Source organism: Podarcis erhardii (assembly GCF_964252035.2).
Source record: "Podarcis erhardii genome assembly, chromosome: 15".
In the NCBI taxonomy this organism is placed as follows: Eukaryota; Metazoa; Chordata; class Lepidosauria; order Squamata; family Lacertidae; genus Podarcis; species Podarcis erhardii.
In genome coordinates this window covers 30,197,898-30,218,167 of record NC_138505.1, presented here as the reverse complement: position 1 = coordinate 30,218,167, position 20,270 = coordinate 30,197,898, and the positions used below count along the sequence as shown (strand labels likewise).

The 20,270-nt window shown below is 46.8% G+C and overlaps 1 protein-coding gene across 2 annotated transcripts in view; it reads right to left on the bottom strand.

The window, feature by feature from the left end:
- SEPTIN5 (septin 5) overlaps positions 1 to 19,554 on the bottom strand; it is a 38,817-nt gene extending 19,263 nt beyond the window's left edge. For both annotated transcript variants that reach the window (XR_014151632.1, XM_081842819.1), the window contains exons 1-7: positions 19,327 to 19,554; positions 12,515 to 12,550; positions 6,223 to 6,319; positions 5,007 to 5,093; positions 3,743 to 3,866; positions 1,998 to 2,132; positions 909 to 1,026 (exon numbers count right to left, since the gene is read on the bottom strand). Coding sequence is in view for 1 of the 2 variants with exons in the window: in XM_081842819.1 (XP_081698945.1) it covers positions 909 to 1,026; positions 1,998 to 2,132; positions 3,743 to 3,866; positions 5,007 to 5,093; positions 6,223 to 6,319; positions 12,515 to 12,550; positions 19,327 to 19,416 (687 nt within the window). In the remaining variant the exon portion in view is untranslated. The remainder of the gene's footprint in view (positions 1 to 908; positions 1,027 to 1,997; positions 2,133 to 3,742; positions 3,867 to 5,006; positions 5,094 to 6,222; positions 6,320 to 12,514; positions 12,551 to 19,326) is intronic.
- Positions 19,555 to 20,270: the final 716 nt, after the last annotated feature.

Below are 20,270 nucleotides of genomic sequence, written 5' to 3'. Positions count from 1 at the left end.
CTCCCTGGTCCTGAATGGGGTAACTGTGCCCCTGAAGGACCAGTTGCGCAGCCTGGGAGTCATTCTGGACTCACAGCTGTCCATGGAGGTGCAGGTCAATTCTGTGTCCAGGGCAGCTGTTTACCAGCTCCATCTGGTACGTAGGCTGAGACCCTATCTGCCTGCCGACTGCCTCGCCAGACTGGTGCATGCTCTGGTTATCTCTCGCTTGGACTACTGCAATGTGCTCTATTTGGGGCTACCTTTGAAGGTGACCTGCAAACTACAACTAATCCAGAATGTGGCAGCTAGACTGGTGACTGGGAGCGGCTGCCGGGACCACATAACACTGGTCTTGAAAGACCTACATTGGCTCCCAGTACATTTCCGAGCACAATTCAAAGTGTTGGTGCTGACCTTTAAAGCCCTAAATGGCCTCGGCGCAGTATATCTGAAGGAGCGTCTCCACTCCCATCGTTCAGCCTGGACACTGAGATCCAGCACCAATGGCCTTCTGGTGGTTCCCTCACTGCAAGAAGCCAAGTTACAGGGAACCGGGCAGAGGGCCTTCTCGGTAGTGGCACCCGCCCTATGGAACGCCCTCCCATTAGATGTCAAACAGAAAAACAACTACCTGACATTTAGAAGACATCTGAAGGCAGCCCTATTTAGGGAAGCGTTTAATGTTTGATGCATTACTGTATTTTAATATTTTGTTGGAAGCCGCCCAGAGTGGCTGGGGAAGCCCAGCCAGATGGGCGGGGTATAAAAAAATTAGTAGTAGTAGTAGTGGTACTTATACACCCAGGTATGCTGGCTGGGGTGGATGGGAGCTGTAGTCCAAAAATCTAGGAAGGCACCAGGTTGAGGAAGACTGGTATAAATCTTCAAAATGAATGAATGAATGAATCAGCTCTACCGCTGCTCACCCGCTCTTTTAGCTTCTTGATCTCAGAAGGAATGAGGCAGTCAGCTTTGGCAATAAGGGGAACAATGTTCACTTTTTCATGCAGAGCCTTCATGAACTCCACGTCTACCGGCCTCAGCCTGCAACAAAGAAATGTGGCGTTAGAAGGCAAGCAATCTCTATTTTTCCCTGCATGCTAGCAAGGGGAACTTTCTGCCAAAAAAAAAAAAAAAAGGGGACAGGACTTCCTCTTATAACAAGTCCCTTTTCCTAGAAGGGCAGCTTGGAAATATTAGACTCTAAGCTTAATGGCTTTGTGGGGAACTTCCTGCTTCCTCTTCAGATCATAATGTGTGTGCTTATTTTAAAATGTAGCAATCCGGTCCCGTTGCGTCAGGGAGCCCCTCCTGGTCATTCTGTGGAGTGGCAGACTTCCAGTCTGCCTTAAAGTCCAATACTGATGGCACCAATGCCCTGTGGCTCTTACTGTCTTATATCAGGGGTAAGGAACCTTCATCCCATGGGTCTAATAAGGACCATCAGGTCTCTCCCATTTGACCCACAAGCCCATTTGGGTCAAGCCACGCCCATCTGCCCTTCACTTGATGCCATATTGAATATTCATCCTTACATTTTCCATTACAGTGGTACCTCAGGTTACAAACACTTCGGGTTACAGACTCCGCTAACCCGGAAGTAGTACCTCGGGTTAAGAACTTTACCTCAGGATGAGAACAGAAATCGCACGGCGGCAGCACAGCAGCAGCGGGAGGCCCCATTAGCTAAAGTGGTACCTCAGGTTAAGAACGGTTTCAGGTTAAGAACGGACCTCCAGAACAAATTAAGTTCGTAACCAGAGGTACCACTGTATTACATCTGCACCCCACTGTTCCTCCAATAAGCTCAATGTGGATTTTACCCTCATAACAACCCTGAAATGTAGGTTAAGGCCAAGAGAAGGTGAATGGCCCAAGGTCACCCAGTGAGCTTCATGGCTGAACGGGAACTTGAACTTTCGTCTCCAAGGTGCTAGTCCAGAACTCTAACCACTATGCTACACTGGTTCCAGGGTATGCGAGGCAGATAAAGGAACAAGCCCATCCCACCTTACCCATGGCCAAAGGGAGAGATGAAGTAGAGGCAGCAGTGCACCCGGTTGTCCTGGATGTTCTTCCGATTGAGGCCGCTCTCATCCCGGAAGTACTGTTCGAACTGCTGGTCAATGTAATCCGTGATGGCCTTCCAACTAGAGCAAGTCACAAGGAACAGATGGCAATGGGACACCAGTTTAGATGGTACTTGGGGACAGAGGATAACACACATTAACAGAGGCGAGATCCCTTAGATCCAGTGTAGAAATCGCTGAACTAAATATTGCCTATCATAGAGAAAGAACATAAAGAATTTGCCTGTCAACAACTGCAAGGATGTGAATGGCTCAAAACCAGAACATTACGCTACTCCCTCCTTGGGAACAACAGTTTGGGACTGGACTGTGATAGCAAAAATAACTTATCTAAGAGCGAGAATTGCAGTTCCATATAGAAACAAATTCTGGGGAAACAGGTTGCCCCGTACACAGCGTTGTTAAGAAAATAATTACCTTCCATGAAAGCAAATTCAAGGAGGTTTTGAGTATTTGCACTAAAATGTAAACATGGGGGCAATATTACAGATGTATGTTATTTCTTTCAGCTTTCACAGAGCTGCTGAAAGGGCTACTGAGAAGATATGCAAAGTGCTTTGCTTTGCTCTATGTGGGGCTGCCCTTGAGACTGACCCAGAAACTCCAGCGGGTGCAGAATGCCACAGCGAGACTCCTTATGGGGTCCTCACTGCGGGATCACATTCACCCAGTGCTATACCAGCTGCACTGGCTCCCGGTGGAGTACAGGATCAGGTTTAAGGTGCTGGTTTTAACCTTTAAAGCCCTATACGGCCTAGGACCCTCGTACCCACGGGACCACCTCTCCTGGTATGTCCCACAGAGGACCTTACGGTCTTCAAACAAAAACATTTTGGAGGTCCTGGGCCACAGAGAGGTTAGGCTGGCCTCAACCAGAGCCAGGGCTTTTTCAGCTGTGGCTCTGATCTGGTGGAACGCTCTGTCACAAGAGACTAGTGCGCTGAGGGACTTGACATCTTTCCGCAGGGCCTGCAAGACAGAGCTGTTCCACCAGGCCTTTGGCCAGGGCACAGCCTGACTCCCTCCTCTGGCAATCCTCACAGAACTCTAGCCCAATGGTTGCCATTAATCTGATTTGAATTGATTTTGAATTGATTTTGGAATGAAATGATTTTAGAATGTTGTATCATTTTAATGTTGTTAGCCGCTCTGAGCACGGCTTCGGCTGGGGAGGGCGGGATATAAATAAAAAATTATTATTATTATTATTATTATTATTAATCATCACTTAAACCTCTTTGCATATATTATAGGCCAGTTTGGACTGGTATTGCAAAAGGCATACAAAAAGGGGGAAATGGTCTATTGGAGAGAAACCAGACTGTGTCTCACAATTTCCCCTGCAGCAGAGGTAACCAAAGCAGTGTGGGGGTAGAAGAAGAAGAAGAGTTGAAGAGCTTGGATTTGATATCCCGCTTTATCACTACCTGAAGGAGTCTCAAAGCGGCTAACATTCTCCTTTCCCTTCCTCCCCCACAACAAACACTCTGTGAGGTGAGTGAGGCTGAGAGATTTCAGAGAAGTGTGACTAGCCCAAGATCACCCAGCAGCTGCAGGTGGAGGAGCGGGGAATCGAACCCAGTTCACCAGATTACAAGTCTACCGCTCTTAACCACTACACCACACTGGCTCTCTTATTCTCTTACTCTCTACTGAGTCATAGGACTCACCACTCAGTGTTGTTCACAGCATCTCCAAACCCTGGCGTGTCGACAATTGTTAACTTCAACTTCACCCCCTTCTCCTCGATGTCCACCGTGTGTTTCACAATCTCTACTGTCTGACTGATTCTTTCTTGATATACAAAGATGGAAGAAAAAGAATAATGGAGGTTAGCGCCAGAGAGGTCCCTCCCCTACCTCCAAATCGGCCTCACTATTTATGATTAGTTGCCAGGTCTTTCTCTCTCTCTCCTCTCCTTCCCCAAAATGGGATTCCCCTACCTCCCACCCACCCAAAAAAATGGGGATCCAGTGAGGTTGTTTAGCTTCATGTCTGTCCAGGGGAAACTGGTGGAAAGGCTTGTTAAAGAAAAAAATAATGGAGCATATAGAAGAACAAGCCTTGCTGGAGCATAACCAGCATGGCTTCTGCAAAGGAGGAAAGATGTGCTGTTGCACTCAGGTCTTGCTTGAGGGCTTCCTATAAGTATCTGATGGCCCACTGGCTTGATCCAGCAGGGCTATTCTAACACTCATAATTGTTCTAGAAGCTTTGAACTCCTAAGGAAACCTGTGCCCCTCCAGTAGTTGTTGGGACTTCAGCTCCCATCACCCCCTGACCATTGATGATGCTGGTTGGAGCTGATGGAAGTTGGAGACAAACAACATCTGGAGAGTCTTAGAGACCAACTAAGTTTGTTATTGGTATGAGTTTTCATGTGCATGAACACCTCTTCAGATCTGAAGAGCTACCTACCTATATCTAGAACATCTGGAGAGTCACAGATACTCCCCTCCCCCCCCCAAGAAAACCCCCCTTCTTTTGAACATTCTTAGGTTGGCTTTGTAGAATTAGCTCCCACATCATCCATGTGGTTGATGCATCTATATCCATAGTCTTCAGCCTTTTCAGATCCAGGATCTACCTTTAACCAAAGCATGAATTTGCAGACCCACTTAATTTTTTACCATATATTTATATGGCAGTAGTGCTGCTGTTGCTACGTACATTAGATAAGGTCATGATCAAGTCATAACCTACTGGTTATAACCTACTGCTCTGCTCAGTAACAAAGAGGCAACATTTCAAGCAACAGATGCTAGAAACAGATCCCAGTTTCTCAAGCCTAGGTTCCACTGTGGCTACAAATCTGTGCCAGGGCTATAGCACTTCAAGCACAAGACAAGACACAGAATCCTAGCTGACAGCAACGGCAGGAAACAGCACCACCTACTGGTCGGAGGTGTTGCCTATCTGATCACGGGCAAATACCTTCGGCATTGAGAAGTTTTCGGTCTTTGTAGAGGTCTGTCAGGAACAAGCTGTTTACCAAAGTAGATTTACCCAGGCCCGACTCTCCTAAAAAGGGACAGGCGCAAATACCAGGTTAAAAGAACATCTTGGACAAGAGGTTTTCATGCTAAATTCCAAGATTATGCATTTGTTACTCTTCAGGAATGGCACCAGGGAGGTAGATTATCGTCCCCCAAGCAGGAAATGTTTCCATGTAGAATGCTCTGTCCTTGGATTGACACAATATCTCATCGCCACAAATCTAGTTTGTCTTGTTCACAATGCTCACATAAGATGCTGTTATTTCGGCAGGGAAAGATTCAAAGGCATTGATTTGGCCAAGGACACACGGAGGGTCACCCCTGAGAGCCTGTAGAAGCGGACTATACTCAGGCCCCATCTACACTATGCATTTAAAGCAGGATCGTACCATCCTAGCTACCCCCAAAGAATCCTGGGAGCTGTTGGTTTCCTAAGGCTGCTAAGAGTGGTGAGGGGTCCCCTATTCCCCTCTCAGAGCTATAATTCCCAGAGTTCCCTGGGTCATAGCTGTCAACTTAAGATTTGAAAATAAGGGATGAGCAGCCTCAAAAATAAGGGATCAGCAGCCAAAATAAGGGATTTTCAGAGCACAGGTATGTTCAACTTCTGAGCCCCTCCAAGCCAAAGGCAGAAAGCCCAGCCAGCAGCCAAACGAAGCCTCAAGCGGTGGTTCCCACAGCGCAGCAACCCGGCAAAGGGGATGCAGCAAGGAAAACCACCGTCACCTCTCTGCTGGGAAGCACTGAGCAAAGGCGAGTCCCCAGGCAATGCGGCCAATTTGATTGGCACAAGGCATGCAAGCTCTACCCCCCAGTCGTTCTTGGACTCCTTATTGGGTGAGCAACGCAGCCAAGCAACACAGTTGGAGCCTCCCTCCTCCCTGGCAGGCAGGGAGGGAGGGAGAGGAGCTGCTTCCTTTGAAACCCAGGAAATTTAAGGGACATCATCAATAAAGGACAGCAGCGGGACACGGTGCTGGGATAAGGGACTTTCCCGCCAAATAACGGGCAGTTGACAGCTATGCCCTGGGTGGAGGGAATGATTGTTAAACCAATAGGCTGGGAAAACCTGAAAGACCACCTCCATCCTGACAGACCCTCCTTAGATCAGCTCAGAGGTCTCCCTCTCTTGGTAGTTCTGCTGGGGATCTCACCTGCCACCATGAGGGTGAAATCAAAGCCCTTCTTCACAGATTTCCGGTGCACCTGGTTGGGGAGAGTGGCGAACCCCACATACTGCTTTTCGTGGTCCTGCAAGAAGGATAGCAGCAGCCATTGGTCACCTTCTTATTGCTGCTTTTAAAAACATTTAATTAGCTGTTTTACAGCTCCCCCAATCCAAAAAGGCAGAGAATCAATATCCTTACTGCAATAAATAAGGAAGTCGTTTTGAAATTAATTCAAGTCAATCAAAATGGAAAGGTTATTAATATTAATTGTTGCTGACGTTTATACGCCACTTGATACCAGGCTTCTAAGCAGTCTACAAGTACAAAAACCAGCTGCGCAAACATGAAAATATAAACATTCATCATTAAAACAATCCCATGAAAATATTAAAATGTAAACATTGGTAATTTTAAAAATGTGCAATGGAACAACCCCATTAAAACAGGAGACGCGGGACAAGAGGTGAAGGGTGAGATGAAATGAAACAAGGCTCCAGATTCAGAGGAAGTAAGTCAGTAGATTCCAAATATTGGGGAGACAAGGGTTTCAGAAACACACTGATGGACCTGGGCAGCCAACAGAAGGAGGTGAGTTCAGATCCTCAACAGTCCATTGAAGCCCAGTTTCGCAGTGGTGGTGGCAAGCAGAATTATTTCCTGCTGCCACTCTTCCCACCCACCTACAACCCCTTCAAAAGAACCCCCTCCCTTGGGAAAGAGACTATAGAGCTGTAGACATGGTGCTTTCAACAAGAGTACTAGCTGAGTAGCTGTGCATGCAGATAGTTGAGCCGTATTCAGGGCCTGATTTAGGTTTGATGAGGCCCTAAGCTGCTGAAAGTAATGGGGCCCTTTATATGTCCTTTGTCAACAACAAATTTTCACTGTTTTTTGTGTGTGTTGAATATATGCTATATGGTAATTTATGGACTTAAGGTAAAGGTAAAGATACCCCTGACCGTTAGGTCCAGTCGCGGACGACTCTGGAGTTGTGGCGCTCATCTCGCTCTATAGGCTGAGGGAGCAGACAGCTTCCAGGTCATGTGGCCAGAATGCCTAAGCCACTTCTGGCGAACCAGAGCAGCGCATGGAAACGCCGTTTACCTTCCCACTGGAGCGGGGACGTGCTTTCAAACTGCTGGGTGGGCAGGAGCAGAGACCAAACAACGGGAGCTCACCCCGTCATGGGGATTCGAACCACCGACCTTCCAATCGGCAAGCCCTAAGCTCAGTGGTTTAGACCACAGCACCACTAGGTATCTAAAGCCATTTGCACATGTTGCCATGCAACCAGTCCATGCAGAATGTAGGCACCTATATATAGAAATGAGCAAACCAGTGATATTTTAGGGAGCAGGCTAGCAGGCGGGGCCCATTACTTACATCATAGGAGCCTACACAACACAAAACACTGTTGCTGTGTGTAGGTTTTATTTTATTTGTTTTTTATCTTATATTTTGGAAATGTACATCCAGTTGTTTTTTTCCTTTGTTCTTTTTTTTGCCCCCCCCCCCGAAAGTGGGGCCCTAAGCTATAGCTTGTTTAGCTTATACGTAAATCCGGCACTGGCTGTACTATACAGTTATTCACATATAACGTTCAACAAGTGTAGTCTCCGCACTCTACAGCTGATCGACACAATCAATACACACTGTCACACAAGGTTTGTTCAGCCATCACACTGAACACAAGTACAAGCTGTCTCTACTGGTGTATCAGTGGTTGTGTGAAAGAAATGTCCGCTTATATTGATTTGTCCAGCTTGTACACAGGTTGAAAGTTCATACACCCACCAGATGTTAAGTGTGAAGCACTGTACAAGTGAAGAGGCTCAAATATTTGTGTACACGGGAGCACAGGTAGCACGCTCGCTTAATGTAGCATGTGCAGACATTGTACACCATCCGCCTCCCATTGGAAAAAATGCCCAAATGCCACCCTCTTTTCAACGTCTGCAAATAAAGTGGGGGAAGGGGAAGGTTAGGTCAGCTTGGCCTACACAAGCACATTTGAGAACCCATCTGACCACCTGAACAACTGCAAGGTGGGTGGGTGGATGATTGGCACAGCCACAAAGCAGTGACTGGAGATCAACCGTCACAGAACAACAGCTTTCCTCCCGTCTTAAGCGAGACACTTCACAAGCGGAAACTTGTAATCCAGAATGCGGGAGCTAGACTGGTGACTGGGAGCGGCCACCGAGACCACATAACACCAGTCTTGAAAGACCTACATTGGCTCCCAGTATGTTTCCAAGCACAATTCAAAGTGTTGGTGCTGACCTTTAAAGCCCTAAACGGCCTCAGCCCAGTATACCTGAAGGAGCATCTCCACCCCCATCATTCTGCCCGGACACTGAGGTCCGGCTCCAAGGGCCTTCTGGCAGTTCCCTCCCTGCGAGAAGTGAGTTTATTTTGTTGGGAGCTGCCCAGAGTGGCTGAGGAAACCCAGCCAGGTGCACGGGGTATAAATATTATTATTATTATTATTATTATTATTATTATTATTATTATTATTATTATCATCATCATCAGCCAATCACCTATACAGCTGCAAGCCATTGTAGGTGGTCACACACATTAAATAAGAATTACAGATTTCCCGTTATGCAAGTGGACAAGGACTACTTTCTTTAAAAGACTCAAGCGATATGAGCTTATGGCACCTTGAGCTTCTTGGAGGAAAGGTGGAAAAGCAGAGGTGCGGAACCCTCAGGCCCAGAGGTCAAATGCTGCCCCCTTGGCCTGTCTCCCTCTACAGCCTCTGGGACTCTCTCATGGTCCTTCCCCAAGCCAAACCCCCATGCCTGTGCTCTGTACCTTCCCCTTGACTACTTTTGCCCGGCTGGACTATGCCCTTGAACCAGTGGTGTAGTGTGGGTTGCCAGTACCCGGGACAAATCTTAAGGCTGCTCTCCCTGCTTTGAAATAATACCCCCTGGCTTTGCCTTTACTCCATCAAGTTTTTCTCACTGCAAGTGTAGCTAACCTGCATACCCTCCAACACTTCTCCGATGAAAATAGGGGCATCCTATTCTATTATTATTATTATTATTATTATTATTATTATTATTATTATTATTCCACCCATCTAACTGGGTTGCCCCAGCCATTCTGGGCGGCTTCCAACACATATAAAAATATAATAAAACATTAAACATTAAAAAAACTTCTCAATACAGTGGTACCACGGGTTAGATACGCTTCAGGTTACATACGCTTCAGGTTACAGATTCTGCTAACCCAGAAATAGTACCTCGGGTTAAGAACTTTGCTTCAGGATGAGAACAGAAATTGTGCTCCGGCGGCACGGCGGCAGCAGGAGGCCCCAATAGCTAAAGTGGTGCTTCAGGTTAAGAACAGTTTCAGCTTAAGAACAGACCTCCGGAACGAATTAAGCACGTAACCAGAGGTACCACTGTACAGGGCTGCCTTCAGATGTCTTCTAAAGGTTGAATAATAACTTATCTCCTTGGCTTGGGGGTCACATAACTCCACACCCTCCAACATTTCTCTGATGAAAATAAGGACGTCCTAAGGGAAAGTGGGACATTCCGGGATCAAATCAGAAACAGGGATGGCTTGTGTAAATCTGGGACAGTCCCTTGAAAATATGGACACTTGGAGGGTCTGTCCATTCTGTCAGGGACTGGTGGCTGAACGCTACGAAGTGGTCACCAGGAGAAGGGAGGTTAGACACTGATTTGGAAAAAGAAATCAGTGATCTGGGGCAGAGGCGGAGCTAGCTGCTCTGTGGGCGCATGCTGTGCACCCGGAGGCGGGGCTAGCCATCCATGGGGCGGGGCTAGCATCTGGGGGCACGGCAATGTCACACACCCCTCAGGGATGACACCTGGGGCGCACCACCCCCACTGCACCCCTCTTCCTCTGCCACTGATCTGGGGGAGCCTGTAGCAGCCAAAAGAGGCAGGATTGGAGAGTGAAGAACAGGTGGAAACTCAAGGACTTCCACACCTCCTCCTGCTGCTGCCCTACCTTTCTCCTGCTCCACTGTCTCCCAGGACCAGGAGAGGACTGAAGCGGGAGGAGCAGAAACAGGTTACACACAGGCGTAGTCTCCACCTGCTTATGGGCAGCTCAGGTGGGGGAAATATATAAGCGACCACCTTGCCTGTCACTTAGTGCAGACCCAGGTCATCGACCCTGAGCTTCTACAGCTGCCACCCGCCATGAACCACCATTGGCAGGATTGGCGCAACAGTAGCTGATACGTTATGGTATTTTACTCTCTTGTTAGTTATGCTGTTTTTATTTTATATTTGATTTCCTTTAGTAATGTTTTGTTTTGAAATGTTTAAGGTATTTCTTTTGTTAAATGTGCATTCTGTGCAGCAGTCCTTTGTAATGCTTTATTTTGAAATCTTCAGGATAACATTTGAGCGTCCTGTTGAATGCTCTGAATGTATACTTTATGTTATATTCTGGATTGTTTTATTTGATGTTTTAATGCATTGTAAGCTGCTTTGAGCTTTTTCTTAAAAATGTAAAGTGGTACAGTATTGAAATGAAATTCATGATAAGCTGAGGTCAGGGTTGGGGCCTCTCTGTTGAGGCAACTGCCTCATCAGGGATACACCCAGGAGCAGCTGAGAAATGTAGGGCTGAGGGACATGCCTTTTCAAAACTTGTAGTTGTATTTTTGACAATGAAGAGTGAGTTTCTCACCCTGGACATTCCTTGCCTGACAAGCGCCGTGTCACATTCCATGAGACCTGGCAGAACATGGTTCTTAGTACTACAGAGATACTGACTTCCTGGATATATTAATTAGAAATATTAATCTACATGATTAATCTACATGATTAAATTTTAAACGCCAGTGAAAATAATTAAAAGGAAGATGGGTCACAGGGCTGGTCATTTCTCAGTGTCTTCCGAAGTAGAACATTAGATGGATGGTGGACGGACAAGCGCTTTCTTAATGAAATACTCACTGCACTGCCAAGCTTGGAAGAAAGATGGATTAATCCTGATTCTCTCTTTCCACATTAGAATGATGGCTTGCAGCTGATGAATGAGAAGTTAAAGTGTTTCTTTAAGTAGATGTTTTAAGCAAGTGCAGAGTTTAAAGAAGTCTCTGGGGTCGAGCAAGATGAAAAGTCATTCGCAGAATTGGCAACTGGGTGAATGAGGTTTTTTTTGGGGGGGGGTTGAGGCTGTTATCCAAAGAACTAGATCTGCAAATGAAAGGATGTCCACTTGTGCAATGACATTTGACTTCCTTCTGCTCTCCCTACACAAGCCCCCCTCCCCAAATATGCTCTAGAGTATTGGGGAACACACACACACCCAGACAGATTTAGGGGGTGGGCAGCGAGAAGAGAGGGAGGAGAAGTTTGTTTGTTTATTTATAAAACCATTTGTAGACTGCTATATCAGAAAAATATACATAAATATACATAAAAAATATACATAAAAGCATATAGTAAAAGCATAAAACAGTTAAAAATAAAGCAAAACAGTTAAATGCAAATGTCAATAAATCATTGTTGTGTTACTGCACAAAGGCCTTTCACTAGTGGTTCTACACTATTAGATTCTGCCCTAAATTTGAAGATTCAGATCAGGACTACAAAAGGTTAAAGCCCCCTAACCGCCCCCCCTGCCCCCCACATAACACAGCAGGGTCCTGATGTGGGTTACACACACACATTTGTCATTTACATTGTAAAGGCCTTTAATAATAGCTGTTTTCCTTTTAAGAATTGCCATCCTACTCATTTCTCCAAACGGATTCAAGACGATTAACAAAACACTGATGAAAAATGACCAAAGCCAACATAATCAATTTAAAAAGGCCCGGAATGCATTCAAATTAATGTCAACAACGGTTTTACTTTATTTTATTTTTTATATCAAGCTTGCCTCATTTTGCCCTTTGTATAAGTTCATATATGGAACACTTTCCCCTTTGTTGGCTCTAAGGATGTTTCCATATAATTTTTATTATTAAACATAAAACAAGACAAACGACAACAACAACGAAAAATAATATATATATATACAATAGTTTCACATCATTTTCCTCACTGCTTTTTCTTTCATACTTTTTTCTTTCATACTGTTGGCTCTAAGGATGGATGGACCCAACAAACTATTATTTGAGGGGGGTGGAGTTTTGGTGATTAAAGTGGCATCATGTCTGGTGCAAATATGGGCTAAAAGTCCATTTCTGGTTGGGTTTTTAAATGGGAAATCCCAAAAACATCTGCATGGACACACACTGTTGTTTTTTTTAAAAAAAAGAAGTACTCACAAGGTGATCCGAGGGTTGTAGGTTGCCTCCATTTCTCTAAAAGTAAAAAAACGAAAAATTCCTTTTAAAACTTCTAAAAATAAAGTGCCCAGCCACCCACAGTCTGAGATGCAAAGACACAGGGCACCCTGCTGCAAACTGCACACATAGCAAGCTCCCCAGAGGGACATGGGACTTGGTGCCCTTCCTGCGCTATTAGGAGGAGTTATGAAGAAAAGCAACACTGTCCCCAGGACTCACAGTTCCTGCTTCAACAGAAGGAACCCACCACTACAGCAGCAAGGATTCTTCTAGCAAAGTATTGGAAGACACAAGAATTACCCACACTGGAAGAATGGCAGACGAAAGTGATTGACTTTATGGGACTGGCAGAAATGACCGGCAGAATCCGCGACCAAGAGAAAGAGACAGTGGAGGAAGATTGGAAAAAGTTTAAACTATATTTTAAGAACTGTTGTAAAATAGAGGAGTGATAAAATGTCAAGGGGAAGGAAGATGCAGAATTGCAGCTAAAACTGTTTGATGATTTAAGGTGAAATTGAGAATGACAATGGGTTTAAATTTAATTGGCAAAAAGGGTTGTTGAAAAACTGTAAAATAAGGATGCAAAAAGGGTGAGGTATGGGGAAGTCCGAGAAACGAGGCGTATGAAAATGAGGTTAAGAAATGATATTTTTTGTGTGTGTTCGTATTTGTTGATGTTTGTGTGTTGTTGTTGTTTAGTGTTAAAAATTGGAAAATTAATAAAAAATTATTTTTTAAAAAAAAACAACAACAGAAGGAACCCGCTGAGCTAAAACCCAGGCACCCAGTCCTCAAGAGTTTCAGATAACTCGTCTGTGTGGGGAGGGAGCAGGGGTGTGTCCACACAAGTCCGGCCCTCAACATCCCTGCACACACCAGCTCCATGCCAGACCTTTGATTATAGTCAACGCTAGTCAACCTGTGCTTCAGAGAGCCTCACACCATCAACATAAGAACAGCTCTGCTGGATCGAGTCAATGGCCCATCTAGACCAGAGTATCCTGTTCTCACAGCAGCCAACCAAATGCTTATTATGGGAGGTCCACACGCTGTACCCAATGCTCAGAGTAGACTCATTGAAACTGATGCACATAACTCTTTTCCTACCCAGAATTCACAATTGGGTTTACTATTTCTTCAGAATATAAGAACGCAAAGGAAGACACCAGAGCCAGCTCAAGACATTTTGGCACCACAAAATGGCGCCCCCTGCCTCCTTCCCTGCCAGGGACGAAGGGGTGAGTTAAGATCTACATCAGGAAGAAGAGAGGGGAAATAAAGATCTATGTCGGGAAGGAGGGTGGGAGACATAGGAGGGACTGAGATTCCTTCAGCACCCCCAATAAAATATCTGAGGGGGCCAAGGCCCCTCAAAGTTGATGGGAATTGCCTTTTAAACGGTGTAGGTGTGTGTTTTGAGATTGATTACTTGGGACGGGGCATACCTCCCACCCCCAATATTTTATTTAAGTTGGCGGGAGGAGGCCTGCAGCGCCTCCTATTCACCAAGAGACTGCTGTAGAGGCTGCTTTGGAGGCAGGATCTGCTGCCTCTGTGGAGTAATCCACCCCACCTTGTCTCATGGGTGGCACTGATACATCACCCAGGCCTACTTGTGAGTCCCAGCAACTGGTAATTAGAAGCAATCTGCCTCTGACAGGGCACAAGGGCTAAAATGTGAAGCTCAAACCCACCCAGCCCTCCATGTTTACATTGGCTCCAGAACGAGGCAGACCACTTCCTGTTGGCCAGGGGTGACAAACCAGGAGATTCGTGGGCCTGCTTGTGTCAGTGGAATTCCAGCTCTACTCAGCAAGGCACCCTCTGAATACCCCATTCATTGCTCGTGGTAAATCTAAAGAGGTCCTCCCAGCTGCTTTCTGCTCTTGATACACACAGAGGCTTCTTTCTCCCAAGCAGAACCACTTCCATCCTCATTTAAGAACTGCTATTCCAACATCTTCTCAGCCAGGGAGTCAACCCAGTTTTTGCCGTCCATCTTTTCTTCTCCCTCCCTGGTCCCAAAGTTTGAGGAGCACAAACAAAGGGACTTGGCAAACAGACACTACAGATGGATCTAACAATTGCATTAAAAAAAACCCAAGCAGAACCACCTCCATCCTCATTTAAGAACTGCTATTCCAACATCTTCTCAGCCAGGGAGTCAACCCAGTTTTTGCCGTCCATCTTTTCTTCTCCCTCCCTGGTCCCAAAGTTTGAGGAACAGAAACAAAGGGACTTGACAGACACTACAGATGGATCTAACAATTGCATTTAAAAAAAACCCTGAGTCAAAAAGAAGAACCTGTGGAGCCCAGTTGAACCCTTGGCTGTGGGTTAAGAGGCTGCCTAATGCAGAATCGAAACAGTAGTCCATTTAGGGGCAGGGTAGAAGGTCCCAGGCTCGATTTCAAGCTAGGAATGCCCCGGGCCTGAAACCCTGGAGAACTGCTGCCAGCCAGTGTGTAGACAATGTGAAGCTAGATGGACCACTAGTCTGGCCTTCCTGTGCTCCTGTCAGCATCTCCAGGATTTCAGCAGGGCCCCTTCCCAGGCCTACCGAGAGACCCTGGGCATTGAACCTGGGTCCATTTTGCTTGCGAAAACCGTATTTTTTGCACCATAACACTCACTTTTTTCCTCCTAGAAAGTAAGGGGAAATGTCTGTGCATGTTATGGAGTGAATGCCTGTGGGTGGCAGGGGGGATCTGCTGCAGTCGTGAGCAGAGGATCCATGGTTCGCCTTCCTTCCCTCCTCTGTGGTTACAAAGCATGGATCCACATGGATCCTCAGGATTTTTGCATTGGGCTACTCCAAACTCACTGTCAGATCACATGTCTGTGGCCACAGCATGAACCACAAAAATAATATATCCACTATTTCGTTTAGAATATTTTTTTTCTTGTTTTCCTCCTCTAAAAACTATGTGCGTGTTATGGTCTGGTGCGTGTTATAGAGCGAAAAATACGGGTGATAATGATAATGATAATGATAATGATAATGATAATGATAAATTTTATTTATACCCCACCCTCCCCAGGCTCAGGGTGGCTAACACCAGTAAAATTACAGTAAAAACATAATGGGGGGGGGCCAATTTAAAATACGGGTTAAAATGCTATTTAAAATGCAGCCTCGTTTTAAAAACCACAAGGGGAGGGAAACGTAAGAGTCAGACTGAGTCCAAACCAAAGGCCAGGCGGAACAGCCCTGTCTTGCAGGCCCTGCGAAAAGATGTCAAGTCCCACAGGGCCCTAGTCTCTTGTGACAGAGCATTCCACCAAGTCTGGGCCAGTACTGAAAAGGCCCTGGTCCTAGTTGCAACATATACTCTAACATGGGTCTTTTGCTTTTGCTTAGAACATGGGTAGGCAAACTAAGGCCTGGGGGCTGGATCTGGCCCAATTGCCTTCTAAATCTGGCCTGATGACAGTCCAGGAATCAGCATGTTTTTACATGAGTAGAATGTGTCCTTTTTTAAAAATTCCATCTCTGGGTTATTTGTGGGGCATAGCAATTCGTTCATTCCCCCCCCCCAAAAAAATAGTCCAGCCCCCCATAAGGTCTGAGGGACAGTGGACCCCAGTAGACAGAGGTCCCCAATCCTGCCCTGTTGCAATCCCTCTAGCCTAATGTGGTTTCATTCAATAGCACCATCAACAGATGTATCACAAATGTATCTGAAGCCCACTAAGAACATATGAAGAGTCCTGCTGGATCAGAACAAGCAGATCCAGTCCAAACGCTTGTTCCCCATAGTAGACAGAACCAGATGTCTCTGAGAAGCCCACGAGCAGCACAGGAAGGCAACAACCTTCTACTGATGTTGCTCTCCTGCAGTTGGCGTTCAGAGCCATCCCGCCTCTGAACATGGCAGGCATCAGTTGACGTGTTCTCTTCATGAATCTGTCTAATCCGTGGATGTCTACTATCAGAAGCAGTGTGCTCCTGCATAACGTGGTACCTCAGTTCTCGAATGTAATCCATTCCAAAAGACCATTTGAAAACCGAGAGGCAAAGGGCTGTCAGCAAATTCAACTGAGAAAATTGAAAAATTGAAAATTCTGTGTCCAGGGCAGCTGTTTACCAGCTCCATCTGGTACGCAGGCTGAGACCCTACCTGCCTGCTGACTGTCTCGCCAGAGTGGTGCATGCTCTAGTTATCTCCTGCTTGCGTCTCCACCCCCATCATCCAGCCCAGACACTGAGGTCCAGCTCCGAGGGCCTTCTGGCGGTTCCCTCGCTGCGAGAAGTGAGGTTACAGGGAACCAGGCAGAGGGCCTTCTCGGTGGTGGCGCCTGCCCTGTGTAACGCCCTCCCAGCAGATGTCAAGGCAATAAACAACTATTTTATTTTTAAAAGACAACTGTTTAGGGAAGTTTTTAATGTCTCATGCTGTATTGTTTTTAATATTCAGTTGGAAGCCACCCAGAGTGGCTGGGGAAACCCAGCCAGATGGACAGGGTATAAATAATAAATTATTATTATTATTAATAATAATAAAAAAATATGCAGCGGAAGCCATTCAACTTGTGAGGCATGTTTGAAAATGGAAGCATTTGCTTCCGGGTTTTGGACGTCCGGGTTCCAAAATGTTCATCAACGAAAACGTTCAAAAACCAAGGTACCACTGTACCAGTTTTTCTCGAAACTACAGGAGGGCAGAGTGTTCTTGCACTCAGGACCTGCTTACAAGCTTCCCATGGGGGCATCTGCTTGGCCACTGTGAGAACAGGACGCTGGACTCGATAGGCCACTGACTTGATCCAGCAGGTTGTTCTTATGTTCTTCAGAGAGGGAGCTTGTGGCCCTCCAGGTGTTGTTGGACTACAACTGCCATCATCCCTTGCATCACTGACCCTGTTTGCTGAGGCTGATAGGAGATGAAGTCGAAGGACATCTGAGGACCAGAGGCTCCAGGCCCCTTTGAAAGCCTTCTAAGATGAACTGGTGGTTTACCACCAAATCTAGTGGCAGCAAATTCCACAAAATTAATTGCATGTTATAAAAATAAACATAAAAAGGAAGGAGACTCCATAAACTCTCTAGCCACAGCACCACCAAAGAATGCCATAAAACAGTTAGGCGTTAACTTTTATGGGCTTGGAAGGACGGACAGCAGGGGAAAGTTCGTCTCCTGCTGGGACAATACCAGTCAGTGCATAAACTGAATAGGGGGAGGGTCTTAGCTCAGTGGAAGAGCATCTGCTTTGAATGCAGAAGGTCCTGGGTTCAATCCCCCAGCATCTCTAGGTAAACCCCTGCTTTAAATCCTGAAGAGCTGCTTCCAGTCAATGTAAAGGTAAAGGTAAAAAAAGAGGTAAAGGACCCCTGGATGGTTAAGTCCAGTCAAAGGTGACGATGGGATGCAGCGTTCATCTCACTTCAGGCTGAGGGAGCCGGCGTTTGTCCACAGACAGCTTTCCGGGTCATATGACCAGCAGGACTAAACCGCTTCTGGCACAACGGGATACCGTGACGAGTGCCAGAGCGCACGGAAATGCCATTTACCTTCCTGCTGCAGTGGTACCTATTTATCTACTTGCACTGACGTGCTTTCGAACTGCTGGGTTGGCAGGAGCTGGAACAGAGCAATGGGAGCAGCATGGGGATTCGAACCGCCGACCTTCTGACTGGCAAGCCCAAGAGGCTCAGTGGTTTAGACCACAGCGCCACTCGTGTCCCTGCCAGTCAGGGTAGACTCTACTGAACTAGGTGGACCTGTGGTCTGACTCAGTACAAGTCAGCCTGTGGACCTGTGGTCTGACTCAGTACAAGTCAGGTCCTGTGAATTAATGGAGGGGATGTTAAGGAGCCTTTGCCCCCTTTGTCACACTGCCTACTTCCTCCTTTCTTCTCAAAGCTTTGGACGGCAGGCAATAGAAGAGGAAGCCTTCCCAAGAGACCCAGAATGCAAATTCTACCTCCCTGCCATCTGTCTCGGACAGGGTACTGTTGGGAGGGGCATCTCCCCTGAAAGGCAAGCTTTGGAAATGAAAATTCAGAAGTAACGAAATAGTAACAGATTGCGGCTCCAGCCTTCGCCTGGGCACTGATCCTCAACTCAGGCCTGACTCTGGCTGGCTCCCTCTGTCAGGCGCAATAGCATCCTAGGCTAAAAAGAAAGGGCAGGGAATTTATTCGCTGTCTTCCCCTGAATTCCCTGCCCAAAGCAAAATCGTCTTCATCATGTGCATCTTGCAGTTTGACTCGGCACGACGGAGGACATCCATGTCTAGAGTTAGCATAAAAGCAGAGTCCCTGGGCACACGCACCCCAAATGACCCCCTACTGAATCAGAAACTCACACATCACAGTCCCCCAGCTGTCTGCACACCGGAGGTCCAGCGACTGGGCGCTGATCGGTCCAAAGTGGGTCAAACGCTGGGTGCCCAAGACACACATGCAAATGTGTGTTCACGCAAACATATTGTCTGATGAAATGGTACCCTATCCAAGACGTCAGCCCCAAATTAGACACCCACAAAAGGCAGCATGTGTGTTTTCCTTCTGGCCTCCACTGATGTGAGCGGCAGCGATGGGAGGACAGCACAGAAAACAGGCTGGTGTGTTGGTTTTTTTGTGGCTTGCATTTTATATAACCCACCGCAGCCTCTCGCAGATTCTGGCCCCCTCTTCCCCTCCCCTGATCTCTCACGCTCTGCTTTCGCCTCCTTACTGGCTTCCTCCTGTTCCTCTCTTCTGTGGCTAACTGCTTCTCCTCAGGCACCCACCCCCTCCTCCTTCTCTCCAGCTCTCGGCTATTACTATAAATATACCCTTGTACCTTCAGCTTGGCTGAGTGGCTTCGCTGGGTCTGGGTCCTGGGAGAAAGCAGCCGCTCAACTAATCGCTCCTGAATAATGATTGAATCCATAATAACCAACGGCAGGCCAGACCGGGAGTCACCATGGGCCAAGCGGGAGAAAAAGCCCAGCCCATGCACTCCCTCCCAGCGTTGACTAAATCCATAAGGCTGCCACCCCCGCCCACACACGGGGAGAGAGAGAGAATGAGAGAGAGAGAGAGAGAGAGAGAGAGAGAGAGAGAGGCAGCCCGAGCCTTTTCTGCAAGGCAACCACCAGCTGGCTAGAATTTCCTGTGTTGCTGTTGCCGCCTTGCTGACAGGAGGGTGGAATAAATATCAGACAACAAAGGCAGTGGCTGCCATGCGAGGAGAAGCAGCTCAGTGGGTGACAGTTTCCTCAGACAGTAGCAGCAGCATGGCGTAATGGTTGGAACAGGTCTGACTCGGTTCTGAGGCAGCGTCCTACCACAGAGACGAAAAGTCCTCTTCATTGCTTCAACTGGTGAACCAGAAGCTCTAAGAAGGAGGGAGGGTGAAAGGTTGATGGGCCTCCAAACTTTCTCCCGTGGTGGAACTCAAGGCAGTGAGAGCCACAGCGCTGAGATCAGGAGATAAACATAAGGACATAAGAGCCTGGTGGACCAGGCCAACAGTCCCTGTCGTCCAACACCCTGTTCTCTCTTCTTTTAATACAAATTTATTTATTTGGTTTTTCAAATTAAAGTTTTGCAGAGATATTTGTTGTTGTTGTTGTTTAGTCATTTAGTCGTGTCCGACTCTTCGTGACCCCATGGACCAGAGCACGCCAGGCACTCCTGTCTTCCACTGCCTCCCGCAGTTTGGTCAGACTCATGTTTGTAGCTTCGAGAACACTGTCCAACCATCTTGTCCATGGGACTCTCAAGAGTCTCCTCCAGCACCAT